This window comes from Triturus cristatus, chromosome 2_2 (assembly GCF_964204655.1).
Source record: "Triturus cristatus chromosome 2_2, aTriCri1.1, whole genome shotgun sequence".
NCBI lineage: Eukaryota > Metazoa > Chordata > Amphibia > Caudata > Salamandridae > Triturus > Triturus cristatus.
The window spans coordinates 257,189,217-257,209,959 of record NC_140582.1 but is presented as its reverse complement, the minus strand read 5'-3'; the positions used below and the strand labels follow the sequence as shown (position 1 = coordinate 257,209,959).

Genomic DNA, 20,743 nt, shown 5'->3' with positions numbered 1-20,743 from the left:
TCTTTCAATGCTTTTCGCAATGTCAATTGTTTCACTCAAAGTGGGATTCCTGCAAGTGAGATGTTCTTGAATTTGTTTTAAAGACAATTAACGACAAACTGATCTGTGTCTCAACAGAAAGCCGCAAGTAGAGGCTCGTATGTCTAATGCTGCTACACTGTCTTCAACACTTTCATCACTTTCTTGCTTTCTTCTGAAGAAAATTGTCTTTCTAAAAGCGCACTTGTTTCCGAAAACTGCTTTCTTATTCTTTCTTTGGCCTCTGCATAAACATCCCAGACACCAAATTGGCCTAGTCTTGCTTCAGCTTCCGGCTAAATTATTAAAACATTCTTTGTCCAGTGTGACCAAGATGACTGAGGAGAATTGCTGTTTCTCTTGGAGCATTAGAATTTGTAGCATCAGTGGCAACCAAATGATGTTCAAATATGCACAGACACTCTCTTAATCTTCTATCTGGTTTTCCTGATAGTTGTAAAAAAGTAGGAGGTTGTGGGGCATGTTGAGTGGAAGCCATGATGATAAAAGTATAGATGAAATTCGAAGAATATCCAAATTACATTGATATTAGACCTGGTGAATTAGCGGTCTGATAATACAGTTTACACTGGAGACAGGAGAATTGGAACAGTTGCAGAAAATAATGACAAAATAAGTTTTCCCTTATGCGCCATAAATATACTTATATATTTTTTTAAGTGTACAGTAGTGTATTGTACAATGAGAAACTTAAGGTAAACAGATACGCCCTTGATTTATAGGAGAGGTTCCCAATCCAATAAAGCTGCCTGCACAAATATTTTATTTTAATATTAAACAATATAAATAGAAACTATCCCAATCCAAGATGGCCGCCTACGTGTAATGTTACATGTTTTCTCCCGCTGCCTTGTGGGCGATCAGAAACACTACTTCCTGATAAGGGTAACAGGGTAAGCACACAATGGTAGCCCAATCGTGGTCACTCCAACAGAGACAGTTATGCACACAGTTACCGCTCAAGCGCAGACCATCAGATCGAGTGAGTGTCTCTTTCGAACGCAAATGCACCTCACAATGGCCTCATGGTAGCCCAATTATTATACGCCTCTCAGTACAGGCTACATGAAAGTTCGACAGTGGGCTCCTGAAATTGAAGGCACAGGGAAATTCAACTGCATATAACAGCACAGGTCCGATTGAAGGCACATGAGCAATCCAGCACCTCAGAGATTTTTGGTACCGTCTATAGGGTTTGTCAAACTATAGAGTTAATCGGTGGGCACCTTAAGACCAGATCGTCACCAAATTTTAGCATGAGAAAAAAATGATGAGGCTGGCAGTTGTTATAGATGAGAAGAACTTTCTTTACAATCCATAAGAAGCCCATGACCAGGAATGCATTCAAGCAGTCTGAGGAATCCGCACCAACTGATTCCAGCAGAACCTCTACACATTTCAAGTGTGGAACCATAATTTAGAATCATAACAAGACATTCAGAACACTACAAGAAATGTGGAACACAATACAGGAATACTAACGACATACAACAGTTCCTAGTCGCTTATGTTTGTCTAGTGCCATACAGTTTTTACTTCTTTTGTGCAATGTTTTTGTAGACCTACTGTCAATTGCTTCTTTGCAAAACTGAACAGATTCTGGCTGTGCACTGTTGCAGTGGAGAATGACTGGTAGGTAGTGAGTGTGGTACTGCTCCAGATAGTAAACTGCTGGAAAGAGAATCTCAAAACTAAACTCTTAAATCCTCAGTGAAAACTCGTAAATTCATGGTTTGTGGTTACACTTCGAGGGGTGATGATCAAACAGCTGTAATAATAATACGTTTTGTGTGGAAATGGTTACGTAAATTGGTTCGTGATCTGGAAAAAATGTAAATAAGAAATTTGTAAAATATAAAATATGCATTACTTTTTTGTACTTTTAGGAAGCCCTGCAGAGGATAATCTCAACACTCGCAAATAAAAATGATGAAATCCAAAACTTTATCGACACCCTGAACCACACATTAAAAGGCGTACAGGTAGGTGGGTTTCTTTTTGTCTGTCACTCACCCTTGGCTCCCCTCTGACAGCTAATGTAAATTGGTCTCTTTCTGAGGCAAGTGCTAATATAGCCTTATTGTTCCCCTGTTGTCGAGTGCTAATAGTTTTTAATTGCCCATTCCTATGTCATGCATTTAATCTCAGGCCCATAATTGCAGGGTAGGCAGTTATCAATGGTTAACATCTTGAGCAGACGACAGTGACGCTTTGTTGACAACAGAGGTTCTGAAACCTCCATTGAAAGCAGCTTAACTTCAGAGAGTGATTTTTCCCCCCCTGTGTGAAATTCGCAAGGGTTTATAAATTATGGACAAAGAAAGGGCAGGAATCGTTTTTCCTCACCTATTCAAGGCCTTTATCTGCACACACATTTATTCAAGTTTTTCCTTCTAAAAAGTGCCTGAGAAAGAAAACAAGACTGCATTCTAAACAAACAACTTGTAATTCCGATGAAAGAATTACAAAGGGTCTTGGGGTATTGTTACTCTTGTATTTTTTAACAAAACCAGTACGTCACAAAGTTCACGGGTGTTGAAAGAAAACCTGTTAATAACCTTTATAAAAAAGACCTATGGAAAAGGGAAGAATACAGGTTGGGATTAGCTTCCTCTCTTAAATTAGATTTTAGTAGTGCTACAACATCTGTCAACTCTCTATGCATGTCTTCTTCTGCCTGTGAGTAGTACTTCTCTTTAATGACTTGAGGCAGTAATGGAAAGCACTTGTGTAGCTATTGAATTCACTAGCTGATGTCGCACGTGGCCATCCACTGATGGGGTGACAGCTTCCAAGCCCAGTGTTTACTGTTTTCCTTAGTTACCACTTACAATAGACACTCCCTCCTAAAGTTGCAACGAGTATGTCCGTCTCTGTTCTGACAGCTGGGGAAGGTCTGATTCGATGACCTAATGGACCCCATTACTAACCTCATTAATATTCCCTTTGCTGATGGTCGCATTCCAATTGGCTATAAGTAGTTGCTGTTGCAGCTATATTAAAGAGCCTCATCCTATGCCACAACAGCTTGCCACGCTGTAGACGTGTTCCCATTTTGCCATTTTTATATTACCACTTTAGCAAATTGCCTTTAGAAATGTGCTCTTGTGGTTTTTAGTGTCGGCGGTGCTTGGTTTAGTCAAATCTTTACCCAGGTTGCACTGCTTACAAGGGACTAGGATTCTGGGATTGGTGCTCTTAGGCAATGTGAGATCGTCAGAGCTGCATTTAGCACCTTTTTCTATAATTTCATGCGGCTTACATAAACAAGCTTTGAATTCCTTCCGAAAATTATTAAAAACATATGAATGACTTTATGTGCTGGAATTACAGCTCCTGTCTGCCTCGATTTTATCTGGCCTAGGTGTACAAATGTTCAGAGGCAAACGATGCATCTTCTGAGCTTGGCTTGGTCTTCAAGTCCTGCTGCAGCTCTGTATTGGGATCCCCTGGCTGTTACAGAAACCTACATTGAGAGATGTGCTTCATTGCTGCAATATGCTAGTATCATTGAAACTACAGGCTGCTTCATTGGTCTGCGGTTGATCTTTCCTCTTTAGGAATGTCTATCAGGCATCAAAGGGAGTTTGTCTTTTCAGATTGCTTATCACAGGTTTAGCGAGGTTTCCTCAAAAGCAGAATTTTGATAGATGTAAATAAATGAAAAATCAGCCGATGGCTGTTTCCAAACAGGAATCCTTTGTGCAATTCACTCTTTGTCTAATTGATCTTATGCCCTTCAATTAGTTATGTGTTTGGCAATCAAAAGGTGCTTTGTAGCATTGTGGGATTCAGTGCATAAATGATCACATGGTAAATGAGTCCAATATGTAGAGTTTACTTCAATGTCTTAATTGACACCACTTTATTTTTCTGTTTTCAATTGTTATGTTGTTCTTTATAACAAGGAATATTATGGCAGTGTATTCTTGGACTGTAATTATTCTGTATGCTGTTGCAAAAATCTTAATTAAAAAAAAATATATGTCTTAATTGATGTTGATATTGGCCTGACCTGTAGACGTAAGTGTGGAAACCTGTGCTCTCTCTGTATGGCCTACTTTCCTTTTCTATAGTTATTAGCGACTTTCAGATGAACTTCAATGTTTCTGTTTTCTAGACAAATTCCACCAAAGTTCTTTCAGACATGGATGAAGAGTTTGATGCCCTGTATGCTATCCTGGATGAAATGAAGGAGGGTATGACGAACAAGATCAAACAGGAGCAAGCGCACAAATCTCAGGAGCTCCAGGTAACTGCCGGCATCTAGCTTTTACAATGAGCCCTTTGCAGTTCAGCCACTGCCACTGCACAAATCTCACATTTACATCATATATTTTTTCAGTCTGAATTTTGTTGATGTTTTTGTTTAACTTTAATACACTGTTCCTCACAGAGAAGATGATTTGCTATTTAATATACACAGAGGTGTTTGGTAGCTTAAGTGATGAGCAGAGACTTTTGCTTCATAGTATTACGTTCACGGGCATCCTCGTATTTCCGCTGCAGCCCAGTTTACCTGAACATCTTGATACCAGTTGTAAATGCTAAAGAGCTGTGGGGAACAACTATGGGATCAGTGTTTCTGGCACTCCAGGGATGCTGAGGTATTTGGCACAGATAGTGAAAGAGGGCTCTGGAGATTTGTTTAGACAGGGTGAGGAAGTGAACTCAATTTACCTGACCAGTGCATGTACTGGACACAATCTTTGCGTTTGAAGACAGTATATCCTCTACCCCCATCAGTACTTTGGCAATGCAGTGGACCTGCTGCTTGGCTAAATCGGTTCTCCGATTGAGCTGCTGGGAGTTGGTCAGCTGTTATGCTCTGCATGCTCTGAGTAAAACTATTGCTTGTAAGTTTGTGCTTGTTCCACACTTGCAGGAAGGGTTCATCGAAAGGGCATCTCTTTTTTCAAGTCACAGATGAAGTTCAGGAGGAGGAAGTGGCAGTTGGCAGTGCTAGCAGTGAGTGGTGATACCAGACTGGGTGATTGTACTGGTGGAGCAATAAGGGATGTGGAAGTGCAGAGGTTCTGGAAATATAACCACACAGTGAGTAGGTGCAGTAAGAGGGCAGCAGTTGAGGATGTCAGTAAAGTGATGGAGTATGCGCTGCATTGGGTGGGGGATAGAAGAGGAATCATATCAGTGGGACAATAAGGTGTTAAACCCACCAATCTGAAGGCAGCAGCTTAATATGCAAAATCTTGTAGCTGAGGGAGGGATCAGCCGGTGGGGTAATTTGGGAGCAAGGTCACCTTTCCGAGAAATAATAATTCCCAGGGTATTTAAGACAAGACCCTATGGCAGTTAAATGTGTAAATGCAAAGAGGGACCTGACAAAAAGACTACAATTTCAGGAATTAAAATTACAGTTTTTTCCTCCACTTTTTTTAGTTTTTTTATTAATTACAAACTTCCAATCATCGCAAACATTACGAAGCACACATTTTGACCTCATTACCTCCGGTGTGCATTATTTAACAGCGAAAATACAATCAAACAATTTCCAGTGCGTAATTATTATTCCTGGACATTTCCATTTCGACCGTTGGGGATATACATAGGTCTCCTCGATATGCATTCGATATACATTCCACCCACTCGATTTTTTTATCCCATTTCTTGGGACATCCTCGAGATTTAAATACTTCTTTCTCTGCAATCATGCACTTATCTAAATCGGCCGTCCAGGCCCTTATCGATGGTCACCCCGCCACCCCCCACTTCATTGCTATTGCTCTTTTTACTAGATTGTACCCCAAAGTGGCATCTTCCACGTTTCTTTGCATTATGGTGGAAAACCGAAAACTCAATATCATTGTACTTAGTGTCATTTAACCAATGTTGAGGCACTCCATTTTATACACCGCTCCATAGATAACATAGAGGCAGTGGCATTTTTGATGGAACACCCTATATTAAGCATTGGATGTGATGTTTGACCACAGAAGTATTGTAGATGTTGGATCCTTGGCTGGTGTGCTACAAGTGTATTACAAATTATCCAGTGGCAAGTAGATTTCTGGCACTCGGGAGGAGTACTCCTTTTAGTACTCGGCGCACGACTCCTCTAACTGCACTGATGATGGTTTTTGTTCCAATGTGCTATGGATGAAAAAAGTCTAGGTATAAATGGGTTTGTGATTAAATACAAATTCTCAACATTCGCTAAAGATTTTATGTTGTGGTAACACATACTGCTATAACATAACCCATGATTTTTAAACAATGTACATTTTGGATCAATATACTAGTGTAATCCACTGGAGAAAAATGCTCTGTTTCGAACCACTCTCAAGGGTTCGTCTTTAAGAGTGATTTTGGTGAGTGGGAGTTTTAAATCGTAAGTGGATGACAGGTTTCTGGGATTGATATTCAAAGAAATATGTCTGCAATATGTTCAGCCTTTATTGGCAAACAATGGAAGGAATCCAGTTAGATTTGGGACTTTGGGGAAAAGTGAATCCCATTAAAATGACCCATCATTGCTCAATTGAATTACTTGCTTAGAAATCTAGTAATTGACATCATACATGTCGAAAGTAATGTCAATGATTGACTCGCATGATGTCTTTTTATGGTGTCTCATCACCAAACAGGACTACAGATCATGCTACAAATGCTCCCAGGTATACCAGAAACCCGCTGGGAAACAGGAGGCCAAGCTCTACTTCGAGCAGCACAAGAAGCAAGAGCGATCCCATTCATCCTCATCGGGAAAGTCGAAGTCTAAAGGAGAAGTTGAAGAAGAGGAACAGGAAGCATACTCTAAGCTCTTCAATCTGCAGAGGCTTCAACTCCAGGGAGAGTCACACGATTGGCATTTCCAGTTCTGCCCTCATGCAGAATCTGGAGCTAATTTGCCTCAAATGTCCTAAGCAATTTTCGAATCCACAGCAAATTGAGGCCATGTTGCAGATCTACAAAGTAGTTTTGGGTCCCTCGTCCACACCTTCTGGTGCAGCGGGCTTGTTTAGGCCAACAGTCAGACATTTCCCTATGGGCCCTTCCCTGGCACCGACTGGCCATCACAAATTAAGCCTGCTGTGCCATCGGCATGGGTCCATGCCTCTGCTCCCTTTCCTTTAGGACATACCGGTTGTTTCTTCATTGTTGCTGGCTCTGCCACCAGTTCCAGATCTGTCCCTGCCTCTGACCTCAGACCTGGAACCTTCCCTTGCAAGAGATTGTGTATGATACGCCAATATTAAATGAAAACTATGGGTTGATGAGGACTCTGCTGGTGCCTTGTCAGAAGTCTTTCTGGTGGATGGAGGCAATTTTTCAATCTGATACAGCTGCTGTTCAAGCCCTTCATCTCGTTCCTCGTGGTGTAGATGATGATGATGAGGAAACCGATAATGGGCTCATATCTTATTACACAGATGCTGAAGTTTATCTTGACTTGCAAAACGCCAGTAGCTACGATACCTACACAAGTCCTAGAATTATCACTACTATATAAGCAGACGAAGGCTAACCTCCTCACGGAAAGTTTGCAGCCTGCGCCCGCTTGCTTCAATTCCATTTTGGCATCCAGCAGAGCCCTGACTGACCTACTTTTTGGCAACTTGATGCAAGCCATTCTCTGCCCCGGCAGTTAAATCTATAGCCAGATGTAACCGATCAGTACATGGTGATCCTAAATTTGTGACACAACACCCCAAAGTCAGGGAGCCTTGTGTTCCACAAGCGAGTTCAATCCAAACTCTTCCCCAGCCGATCTGCCTGACGTGGAATCCAAGAGACATGATGCTAGTGACAAAAAAAATGTATTTGTCAGTTTAGCACTGTATTCTTCAATTTAGTTTGGCTCCTAGGTAGTTATACACATAGCCTTTCGGATATGGCATGTGGGATTTTATCTGCATCGTCTGAAGATGTGCTCAACTGATAGTACAAGACAGACGGGATGCTGTAAACTTCATCCTGCATTCTTGGTTGGATATACCACTGATTCAGTTACTCGTTCAATTGGCAGCAACATCACTAAGATTTCATGCCTGAAGGTGCTCCACTGGATTCTCTAGAGTTATCTAAGCTTGACAGAAGGTTATGTGCTTTGATGGGGCTACTCTTTTTGGTGCAAAGATGATTCAACCTTAGATCGCTTCAAGAGAGTTACACAATGCTTATGGCCATCTGTTCCTTCAACAATATAGAAAATTCAGGGGTTACTCAAGGGGTCTTGTTTACCATCCATGGCAGCCTATGCAGCATCCTGTGTAGCAAGCAGCTAGTACGTATAGGTGAAAAATTCAGGCAAATGTCAAAACATGCAAAATTTGCCTTTTTTTCCAGCCTGTGATGCAGGATCAATGTTGCTTCGCTGCTCCACCAGTGGGGAAGAAAACCAAAGCTCAAGATAGTTCCTTTCAAGAGCACTGTGAGAGGCTGGGCAACAAATTTACCTAAAATAACTGCAATTAGATAAATACATTTCCCATACCCATGACTGTGCTTGTGAAAGCAACTTCCCCATAAGGGAAGCCTCTGTACATTGTCTGCCTGCAGGGTTCTCCTGGTGCAGTACGAGGTAGGTGCCACACACAGGCTTCTTTGCTGGGAAACTTGCATCGATTAAGTGTCTTATGTAGTGTAATTAAGTTCATATAATTACAATTGAGCTAATTACAACGTCTGATCCCTGACAGTGCTTGATGGCACAGGAATTCCTTGTTCTGCAGAAATGTATTTCTCATTGTGTACAATGAGGAATTATTGTGCTGCAGGGCATGCTACCTGCATTTTGCCATTTTTGTTTTTTATTTAGGGCAGGCATATGCAAAATCTGCAGAAGCAGGTGGGGTGGCCAGCTGTTTCACACCAGCTTACCACAGTTTAAAATAAAGAAAATTCACCTACTCCTATTGGCAGTGGTGTCGTCAGAGGATGAGGTAAAGAATAGCAGCTTCATTCCTCATCCCTTTTCTTCTCCAGGCACCACCTCCAACCCTCTTTAGTTTGCACACAAGCGAACAGTTCATACTAGTAGGTGATAGGATCCAGCATTGCCTGTCTCCACTCGGCCCTCCAGTTTGCCCATGTTGGCTCTGCTCTTTCCTTTCTAGTCAATCTACACCCAGTGCCTCCTGTCCTCCAATTTACACTCTGAGCTCAGTATTCTCTCCAAAGAAGTGCCGATGCTACTCGCTAAGGGGTGATCCAAATTGTGCCCATGTAAGAGAGAGGATTGGTTAGTGCTCTTGGTTTTTCCTGCTCGCCAAAAATGATGGAGGGCCCTGAGGCAATTCTAGAACTCCTTCCTCAAAAAGAAGTTGTTACTGTGGGCCTTTGACCTCAAGGACTGCAGAAAGTATTCATGTTGGCCCTGCAGTCCCAAAGGAAGTATATCCTCTTTGTAGAAGGGCCAGACCACTTTCAATTCTGCCTTTGCAACTTCCTTTCGCTCTTTTGAATTTTTGAAGGTCATCTTTGTAGACTGTGGGATACACTTCTCCCCATATACCATCTTGCGGTGTTACATCAGTGAGTCCAATTCCCAGCTTTTCCCTGAATCCCATCTTTGGCCTGTTCAGAGGATGTCCCATCCAGGTTCCATTCTGGACACAATTGCCCTGAAGGCCTTCCCTCCTTGAAATGACTTTGGCACATTCAGTTATTATCACAGTGTTTCAGTCGAGGGCTTCCGTCCTGGTACTGGGGCTCTTGGTCTTCTTGCGTTACTCCTCCATTTTGTGCCTCATGCCATTTGGCACCCACGAGCCCTTCAATGTAATCTGGAAGTGTAGTGAACCTAGCACTGGGGTTACCTTTTTTGGCAGACTCCATGTGTCTGACAAGGTGGCTTTCGACCTTCAGGGTTGGATTGCAGACATCAATCAGACATATCGCAGACCGTTCTTGCCTCCGGTTGCACCGTGGTGACATGTGTCGACACTGGGGTGGAGGGGGTCTCTAGAGAGGTTTTTGATCTCCTGTGGAGCAATATCACCCCTTAACTCTTATGGAGCAGCCCGCCTTCTGGGCCTAAAAGGGGTTTTCCTTCAATCAAGGAAAGTCAGTCCAGGGTATAACATACAACTCAACCACCTTGTGGTACTGCAACAAGCAAGGAAAATAGGGTCTCTGGACCTCTGTTTGGAATCTCTGAGACCACAGCAAAAGCTGCTACTTCAAAGTGTTTCCCTGAGAGTCAGTCATCTGGAGGGATCCCTCGACATCAAGCCAGAGAAACACAGCAGGCATCTTCTTGCTGACCACAAGTGGCATCTACACCCAGAGGTGGCACATCCCAGCTTTTCCCAGTGGGGCACTCCCATGGTAGACCTATATGTCATCTCTGCGTTTTCTGCCTTCCATGGGACTTTGGCTTCTTGTACATATTTCCAATTCTGCTTTGGTGTAGTAACGTAGTAAGTATATCTTTAAGTGGAGCGTGTTAGTTATGTTAATGTGAGAACTTGCATTGTAAATAAACCTTTGACCAAGCTTCTTACTACGGAAGGGTTATCTAGAGCTACTGCTAGGATTGCCATACTCTATGAGGTTACAAGATTTTTCGTATACTATTAAGTATCTTCCTGGTGTTCAAAATGGAACTGCTGATTTTCTAAGTAGAATGTCTCTACCTTTAACCGAACTGGATAGCAATCCTTGGAATGAATTTTCAGTAGCCAGTGTTTCTTTTGTAGATATTTTTCAGGGATGTATTGAACAATCGGATTGGTCCGCAGCTGAGAATGATGATACTATTATTCAAGAAATCAAAGCAAAAGTTGTTGCGGGTTGGCACACTGTGGACAAAAAGAATATTACTTATGAAATAAGAGGATTCTGGGAAGTCAGGAATGAGTTGAGTATTAATGATGCATTTTTGTTGAGAGGTGATAAAGTTGTGCCTCCTTCATCGTTAAGAGAAAAGATTATCAAATTGTGCCATGAAGGTCACTCTGGTATCACTAGAACTAAACAGAGAGTTAAAGCTTTGTATTGGTGGCCTGGTGTGGACGTTGCTGTAGAACGTTTGGTCAGAGATTGTGTACATTGTGAAGTTGCAGATAAAACTCATAAAACGCTTAATCCTCCTTCTTTTCCTGTACATTGTCCAAGGGCTCCTTGGCAAGAACTTAGTTTGGATTTTATGGGGCCTATTTCATGGCATGATGGTTCCACTAAATATGTAATTGTACTAGTGGATATATTTTCAAAGTGGTTTGAGTTAACTTTGGAAGATCGCATAAACTCAAAGTCTGTAATTACATTTTTGGATTCTGTATTCATTAGAGAAGGTTTTCCTGCCTGTATTTTGACGGATAACGGTGTGCAATTTAAATCTGATGAAATGAGACAATATTTGCGTGCTTCTGGAATTGAACAAAAATTTGCTGCACAATATAATCCGACTGGAAATAGTGTTGTGGAGAGGATTAACAGAGTAATTAAAGGTATTATTCAGTTGTCTAACAAATCTAATTTATCCTGGGAAAATGAGTTAAAGAAAATGTTATGGTCCTATAGAGTTACTAGTCATCCTTCGATAGGGTGTAGTCCTTTTTCCATTATGAGGAGTAGGATTCCATTTTCTAAGGAGAATCCAAGTTGGATGAATAGAAATTCATGTATTCATTTAGATTGGGATGATATCAAACAGCATATTGAGTTGTCTCAACGTAAAAATAAGTCTTATTTTGATTCAAAGCATGGGTGTAAACCGTGTAATCTTTGTGTTGGTCAGTGGGTACGTGTTAAACTTCCTAAAAAAACTCCTAAAGGAAGTAGTAAGTTTAGCCAACCACATCAAATTGTTAAAATTAACAATAATACAGTTGTTCTTGACAACAGTGAAATTTGGCATATGAATCGTTTAGCTGTGAGTAAAAATTCAACTAATGAGATTGATGTCATACCAGATCAGAAATTATTTTGGTGGATGTTGGATTGTGATTCTTGTTTAACTTCTTGTTCTCAAACTGTCATGGATGATGGTTCTTTGCAAAATCTTAATGATTCAATTGTTGATAATTTCACTCCGAATGTATTTCAACCTTCTTCTTTTGGGGAGGTTTCTTCTAATGGTCATGTTGATTCTAATAATTTGACTCAACATGAGTGCATTAGAACCCCTTTAACAACAGAGGGGTGTGTTACATCTGATAGTGTAAGAACTGCGCGTGGTAGAGTTATTAAGAAACCATCACATTTGAGTGATTTTGTTTGTGATTAGTTTCTTTGTTTTTTTCTGTTTTCTTCAATTTTTGAAGGGGAAAGATGTGTAGTAACGTAGTAAGTATATCTTTAAGTGGAGCGTGTTAGTTATGTTAATGTGAGAACTTGCATTGTAAATTCCATGTTCTGAATTCTATGTAACCGGGTGGAATCTGAACGGCAGATTCAACCTGGGGCTTGAAGTAATACGACCTATCGTGTACGATGGAATAAACGTAACGTTTACCAACGAAGCTGTCTGCAATCCTTTATTCTGATACTACATTTGGGTTTCGCAAATCATAATAAAATTCAGAAGGGAGCAGGAACAGCTAATTCTAGTAGTCCCAGTTTAGGCTTGGAGAGTCTGATCCTCCAGATTACGGTCTCTGATTGTCTAACCTCCACTTAACTTTCTCTTAAACTTACCTGCTGTACCAGCAGCCAGACAAAGTTTTCTACTTGACCCTCCACAATTACACCTACATTCATGGATAATGAATAGAACTAAGATTTGGATCTCCTTTTGGAAGTAGTGGATGTCAATCTGGCTTCCTGCTGAACCTTCTAACCAGTCAATTTATTGAGACCGTCGGTCCAAGTTGTCACCAACTGTGAAGGATAGCAAATTGACCCCTTTGCAGGAAAGTTTGTGTGATGTTTTGCTTATATTATCTATGGCCAGGCAAAGCTTTGTTTTGGGCATTGTCAAAGGTAACATTTCAGCCCTGTTGACCTTTCTTCATTTGCCTTATCAGCCCTCATTATTTAAAGAAACCGGGGTGATGCATTTTTTAAAATGGGCTAAAATGGATTTCCCTCTCCTCCCTTCATTATGCCACAGTGTGACCTCCATTTACTCTTCGGTGTATTTTTGTAATTAATTTTTTTGTATCTTTGTTTTTTTCACAGTGTAATATACATACATACCTTTATAAGCATGGGTACATTTCTTAAAGGTAGTACACAAGTGCAATATGATTTGATTTGTTTGATTTGTGAATTTATAAAGCGCACGATTACCCATGGGCGTCTTGGCGCTAAGTCGATGTAATGTCAAGGTCTGCCGGGGGATAGTGCTCTACCTAAGAAGTAAACCGCCAGGTTTTTAACCTCTTTCCTGAATGTGAGCAGGGATGTGCTGTTTTTGATTGCAATAGGGAGAAGGTTCCAGGTCTTGGCTGCCTGAAGCACGAAGCTTCTCTCTTTCCCCCCCCCCCCCCCCCCCCCCCCACCTAACTTTCTTAAATTTGGGAACCTGAATCAGCTTTGCCTGTCTCGATCTCAGGCTTCTGGAAGGATCTTATTGTTTCAAATGTGTTTTTAGAAAATATATCAATGTACGCTTAGGTTAACACACATGGCCATGTGAGTATAAGGTCACCATTGCAGTGTAACTCAATCAGGTTGTAGCATATTGTTACGAACCATAAAAACATCGTAAATGAATGCATCACTCCCTCCATGCTGCCCCTCCTATCACTGATTCACATTACTTTCTTCTGCCTCCATCGTGCTCTCGCCATTGTGCTATGGGACATATCAACTTGCTAGGACACATGGCCAATTCCAGATCCCCCGATATCCGTCAGACTTCCACTTGCCAGATTTAACCCCAGTGTGGCTCCGTGACCACACCTTACTCTGGTCAGTCTTCTTCGCAGGCCCCAAAATCACGGTGGTTGAGTGTCTGATTTCTGTTTCAAATTTCTTAAGATGCATTTCCCATTGATCCATATATTGTCATCCCCCATCACTAGCTGTTGTGTCTGCCAGTACTGAGAACTCCGCCCTTGCCCATTTCACCAGATCCTTCCTCCATAGCTCCATTATTGGAGCTGTGCTGGTATTCCAACATCATAGCTATACAATGCTTCGCTAGCACCAGAGCTAGGGTCTGGAAACAGACAAGCTGCTTCGTTCGTTTAGTCAATTTGCGCTAGCCCTGCAAGCATCTAACTGGATCCGGTGGCAGAATAGAGGTGGTCGCCTTCTAAATGGTTTGTGTTACCTCTCTCTAGAATGTGGTTATTACCTGACCGGTCCATACCATGTGCACACAGTCCACCTCCAACTTTCAACATCGAGGACAAGTGGACTGGGCAGTAGCGAACGTTTTCCCTATGCTATTCAGGGTGAGATAAGCATGATGTACATAATTAAATTGGGTGAAGCAGAATTTAGCATTCTAGACACTATCTTTATTGATCCCAAACAGCACACCCCTGAATTCAATAGTATTTCGGCTGCCAACTTGTCTTCCCACCAGTCCTTAAGAGCCTGCGATCCCCCAACATACTCTGCAGCAGTGCCCTATGCAGTCCCGTGATGATTTGATTTGTCCGTCCAAAATCTAAAACCATCTGTGGTTGTCCTGTAATGTTGGGTAAATCTTGTTCTGAGCCCTACATCGTACCCATGAACCCTCTTAGGGTAGAATATAAGACATTGTCCTGGTCCCAGGACATATGTGGCCATCTGGTCCTCAAACTAGCGCAGCTTTTTGTCCTCTACTAGATCCCCAGACCATGATTCTGTTGGTCGTCCAGCTATCTATGTGGTGTGAGTCCATCAGGCACCTACTTTGTGGTGGAGCCCAAAGTGGAAGATTTGGGGCATAGGGTATTGCCTGGTTACCTCAATTTATATTCTTTCTCCAGCATCATGTGGCGACTTTTAGCAGTACATTGTTAATGACTCGGAAGTACGTGGTGCTCATGAACCACTCCAATACCGTGCAATAACCTACCTGAATGTGGACCATAGTGCGGTCGGTTTTCAGTAGCTCCCCCAGCCAGCGCATCCACCACTAGAGTTATGCCGCTGCATAACAAAGCTCATAATTGGAACCCCTAGTCCTCCCTGCTGCAGTGGGGCATACAGTGTATTAATTGGCAGCCTATGGCTGCCCTTGCCTCATATGAGCGCTTTGAGTAATTGCTGCACGTCTGCGAAGAATTACTTCTTCAGTATTACCGGGAGTGCAGCAAAGAAATAAAAGACCCTTGTAAGGACCAGCATTTTTGCTATTGTGTCCCTACTCATTAGGAATGGAGGTAACTGCAGCCAAAAAGGCATGGATTTTCTTATCGAAGCCAGTGCCCTCCGAAAGTTATCATCCATAAGGTTGCACTCATTGTGATCTATTTGTGCACCCAAATACTTACTGGTTTCTGATATTCATTGTTATCAGCCTTACTGGACCTCACATTGTGGCTTGAGAGAATGAAGCAGTGAGAACAAACCCAACTTGATTTAGTTAATCAGTCGCCCAGATACCCAGCCAAACTCATCTAACAGACCCATGACTTCCGGCAGCACAACAGGGTCTACTCTCAAGTATATCAAGGTGTCAACTGCATATAGAGACACTATTTGGGGCTGCCCGTCTATATGACTGTCCCAGTACTCGTAGCAGGCAGGCCAATGGTTCCGTGGTCAATCCAAACTGCATTGGAGAGGGGTTCAGCCCTGCTTGGTGCCCCTCTCTATGAGAATCCCATCTGAAATGATTGCATCTGTTCGCACCCTAGCAACTGGACCCTTGTACAAAAGTGCTATCCATTGTCAGAATTACAGTCCTATGCTCAGTCTACCCAGTGTGGATTGCAGGAATGCCCACCCCTGGGTGTCAAAGGCGTTCTTGATATCTAAGGAAGGCACTTTGTTTCTGTCTTACATGCCCAGTCCATGGTCCAGAACTGTCTGCGGAGATTCAAGAATGTATTTCTGCCCGGGATAAAGCTGTTTTGATCTGGGTTCCCTAATGTCTGCACTAGTGGTGGTAGTCTGTTGGCAAGAACTCTTTCCAAAATTTTGCAATCTAGGTTTAATAATAAGGGGTAGTATGATGCAACCTCCAGCGGGTCCCGCACCAGTTTTGGGAGCACCACTATTAGTATCTCTCTTATAGAATCAGATATATACCCTGTCCCTTTGCTTATTCATAGACTCAATTGCTGGGGGCCAGCTGGGTCTGGTGGGTGGTGTAATACTCCATCAGAAACCCGTTTGTTCCTGGAGTCTTGTCCCTTGTAATCGGTTTCATAGCTAGTTTAATTTTCTCTAGGGTCAGAGGGGAGTCCAGTTTTCTTGTCTGTATAAGGTGAAGTGAGGGGATCTCAATACCTCCCAGGTAGTCCGAGGCATCTGCTGTTTCAATTCCCATATCATCCCTGTATAGATCTATAATAATATTCAATTGCTCCTTTAATTTCCAGTTGAGTACAAACCAGTAGACCATTACTGGTGTGCTATTGGGGCACAGGAGGCTCTCCACTTTCAGCAACCAAGCTATTAAGCTGCCTGCTTCATCTCTCTGGTCAGGTTGGCGTTTGATGTATTTCTTGAGTGCTTGTAGTGCGGCATGCGTTTCTTCATTGTTACCCAGTCTCTCTGAGCTGTCTTTATCTGGTTCTTAAGTTCCACCAACTCTAACCTTGGGACCCCTTTCATTCAACATTGCATTTTCCTGCACATCCCTCATCACCACTTTAAATGCATCCCATTCTACTACTTTGTCTGAGGCAGATCAGCGAAGTATGGATCAATGGCTTCTCCTACATGGGTACTAAACAAGCCATCACTTAGTGCTTCGGGCTCCAGTCGCCATGTAGGGATTAAGAGGTGCAACTGTCCCCAGGAGAAGGTGGTCATCAGTGGGTTATGACCGGACAGCGTTCGGCCCAAGTATTCCATGTGTATGCATTTATATATCATAGACCTACTGCAATATACCAAATCGATCCTTGTGTGCAGTGCATGTAATGCAGAGTAGTTGGATTAATCTCAATCAAGCGGTTGTTAAACCCGCTAGATGTCCACCACCTGTACGTTATGCGCCCCTTGTAAATGTTTAGTGGTAGTGTGTGCCTGAGCCCCTGGGATGGGTAGAATCTATCGATCTCGGTCTAAATCTGAAACACATTTAAAGGCCTTCCAAAATAACGCTGGAGATAGTGCAGAGTGTAAGAGCGCTGGTGTTAGGGAGGTGAAAAATGGAGGTTGCCCCACATACAGGGCATATAGTGCCACTAGCGTTAAGGGCCTCCCCCCATCCAGTGCACTTCCAAGAATAGCGTACCGGCCCTACGGATCTATCTTGGCACGCACCACAATAAATGGGACTCTGTGGGCCACCCACATCAGTGCTCCCCTGGCATATCCTGAATACAGTGGTGCTGTATATAATGCCCTGTCACCTGTTGCGTATCTTGCTGAGTTCCCCCACTGTTACGTGTGTCTCTTGCAGGCATGCAAAGTGGATGAACTAGTGTTTTAGGTATGTGTGGATCTTTTGTCATTTCATATAGGTGCCCATGCGTCTCACATTCCAAGTCCATATACGATATTCGTGTGTCCCCATGTCACTATTGTAGGCATTATCACATGTGTGGCAAGTTTGGCAAATTGTCCTCCGTGGCTGAAAAGGTAACTGCAACTATTGAAAACACAGAACTCAAACATTCTGAACAATCTCTTTCTCCAGGCCATGTCCTAAATCGATCACAACCACCATGTCCCCCATAATGATCCCGCAAATAGTCGATAGTCATTCAGAAAATTGAGGGGGTCCAAACGGACCATAACTTACATGCATTAGTTGTCCCACCTGCCTTCCACATAACTTGAACTCCCTCCCCTTCCAACCGGACTAGGTGTTGGTGCCCATCTCGTTGTAGTCCTTTAAGACATTTTCAGGTACAAACAAGGGCAGAAAGGAGACATCATATATATTACGAGCACATCAGTAGGTCCACTGCCATTCGAGTGATGTGCATCCCACTTCGCAGCTCCTCTGGGATCTCCTCCATGCCATTTGGGTCATGCGGTTCCACTATGTCAAAATCAGAATCTCTGGTATTTGTCCCTGATGCTCCAGCCTTTTCAATTTCAGCCAGGACTCGAGCCCTTCTAGTAGCGGCTTGTGCCCTCGCAGGTTTACTGCAGATTTTTGTCTGGGTTTGACTTCTGCTCTTATAGAACTTCCATGGGAGGGAGTCCTTTATGAATCCTCGCTTACGAGTGCCAGTACAAAATGTCCTGAATATGTCAGAAGTGTAAGTACAGTATAAGCCTAAGCACAAGATAGGTATACAAATGGGTTTGATTCAACCACATCTTGCAATAGAAATAGACAAAATCATTATAAAAGAAACCATGTCATAATGCCTTTGACACCCAAAAGTACCACCTGATTATTATTTTTTTTTCTAGGATTTAAAAACCCTATTCCCATCATAATGTATCAGTTAACTACGTACCAAGGCATCTTTGCTCAACTGAATTAAGATTGGGTTTGTATTTTTTCCCATCCTATGCCTTTCCCAAAATGTACTAACATCTAATGGTAGGATCAGAACTTCTTCAAAAGATATCAAATCAGAGCTTTGCATGCCGGCACTCTGTGCATGATTGGGTGCTTAACAATCAGGCCTTTCCTTCCTGCTGATGTACTTGCACATGCTTTTATTCTGCCTCAATGATGTGGATTGGAACCTACTTCCCTCAACCACAACATTTTCCTGTGTGGAATTCCTGCAATTCTTTTTTTTTTTATTCTCTTTTTGCTGCTTTTTCCCCTCCCTTCTCGTCTTCATTCACCTAGGGAAGCTTGTGCTACAGGGCCCTGGCTTTACTCTATAGTCCTCAAGTCACCAAACTTTTTCAGCAGTTTGTGCCTTATTAATGAGGCAAAGAACGTACGAGAATTCTTACCGTTCAACATTTCTGATATCATCATTCTGTATCTCTTCAAGAACGGTGTGGCTGGCATACAGTGGAAGGGAGCACATTCGTCCAGGAGACAGAAGATTATTTCATTCAGAAGAATTCTGAAAATGTGACCGGCTAATAAGCCACTGCAAAAGTCTGAAAATGTAATGGGGTCTAGACCACTGCCCTGGAGTTAGTGACTGTCCCACTCATATGTGTAAGTCAACTTTACCGGGGCTACACAAGTGGTATAGGTAACCCAAGTAAAGGTGAATACTTCTGGTTGCATAGCCATGTTTCACCTCGTACAGGCAACCTTTCAGCAGGTTCCAGTCACCATCCAAATGTAGTTGTGCTTTTTAAAGTCACCATGGTGCCTGAAGTGCAGCAGACCCAGTAGTACAAAAACCTGCCACAGTCTCTGCTGGAGCTGTTCATGCAGGGGCAGAATGCATCATCAAAGGGCAAAAAGACTTGGGGGTGGGGGACTCAAAAGTGTGGTCTACCCCTCAGTACCCAGTTTATTTTTTAATCTCTCCTGGCCTTTTTTCCTCTCAAGGAACATGTACTCATGGCAGACAGGTCCGACTTACCTGAACCATCATACCCTGAGCAGATGAACCAAGTGTTGCCCAACCACTCACAAGCACCATTGAGCAAATGTGCTGGGATTGTCTCTGTTTTTTACTCCATTTTTAGCTCAGACTTTAATTTAAATCTACTGAGGGTGAAATGAAAGCCAAAGAGGCCACTTCAGTTATTATTTTTCAGCTACCAGTGCATTTGCTGCTGCTCCTGCCAACCTAGATTAGAGTTCATGAGAGCCAGCCTCATGCTTCAGGTCCTCTTCCTCTAGCAGCATCACTGGTCTTTAACCAGAGCAGTTCCCGGACCCCATCAATCAACCCTGTTGGTTGTTTCTACTTGGCTTTTAGGGATCGGCACAGCTCTAGTAAGCTGTCCTACTGGCCTCCTCCAATTGTAGGCTACACATTCTGGCTCCTGTACCAGAGACAACAAAGTTTTGAATCCTACCAGGTCCTCCCATTTGTTCTTGACGAAGGCTTATGAGCCACTTTTAATTCAAGCCCATGTGTAAATTTGGAGAGTGAAGTTGCTTATATTTGTCTCTCTTGTGTAAGTCATTCCAGGCCACTGAGCCACGAGGCTCTCATTCACATTCAATAGACTTGAAGAAATCCATTCTCAGAGCTGGCATTCTCAAACGCTCTGAGCTGTAACTATTGTGCTCTCAAAAAAGCCCAGTCTGCCTCTCGGAGCCATCATACTCACTTCCATTAAGGAGAAGCATAGTCTTCCCATGGTGGCCAAATGTCAAAAACCTGTGGTAAATAGATATACCCGTTTTGTCTACCTCCCTCAGACAATCAAATTCCAGCACCATTCAGAACAGCCACAGCCTGCATGCTGGTGCAAGTTTGATCAGTACACCTCCATGCTACAAATCTTTACACAGGATACACGTGTGCTTTTGCTTAGCATTCATTCTAAGGCAGATGAGCAGAAAAAGATAACTTCATGGACAAGGCCACCAGGTACATGAACTCCAGCTGTTCATGAGTTGGCAAGCCTGAATTATGTCTTCTGATCACGAGCTAGCGTTCCAGTGAAAGTCACTTTATTTGGCAATTATGTTAAATACACAATGTTAATAAGTACTGCAGCATGCTAAATTTACCTCCGCTAACTATCCACAACAATACCTGTTTGTTTTCTATGGCTCTGAGTGACCGTTACACATGAACCCTCCTGCGGGAATTCAGGAAAGAACGCCAATACTTGGTAAAAACCATGC

The 20,743-nt window shown here is 42.6% G+C and overlaps 1 protein-coding gene across 3 annotated transcripts in view; it reads left to right on the top strand.

The window, feature by feature from the left end:
• The window catches only part of FSD1L (fibronectin type III and SPRY domain containing 1 like), a 405,036-nt gene that overhangs the window by 108,651 nt on the left and 275,642 nt on the right, over positions 1 to 20,743 (top strand). For all 3 annotated transcript variants that reach the window (XM_085641301.1, XM_085641300.1, XM_085641302.1), the window contains exons 2-3: positions 1,926 to 2,021; positions 4,160 to 4,291. In XM_085641301.1, the coding sequence (XP_085497427.1) occupies positions 1,926 to 2,021; positions 4,160 to 4,291 (228 nt within the window). The remainder of the gene's footprint in view (positions 1 to 1,925; positions 2,022 to 4,159; positions 4,292 to 20,743) is intronic.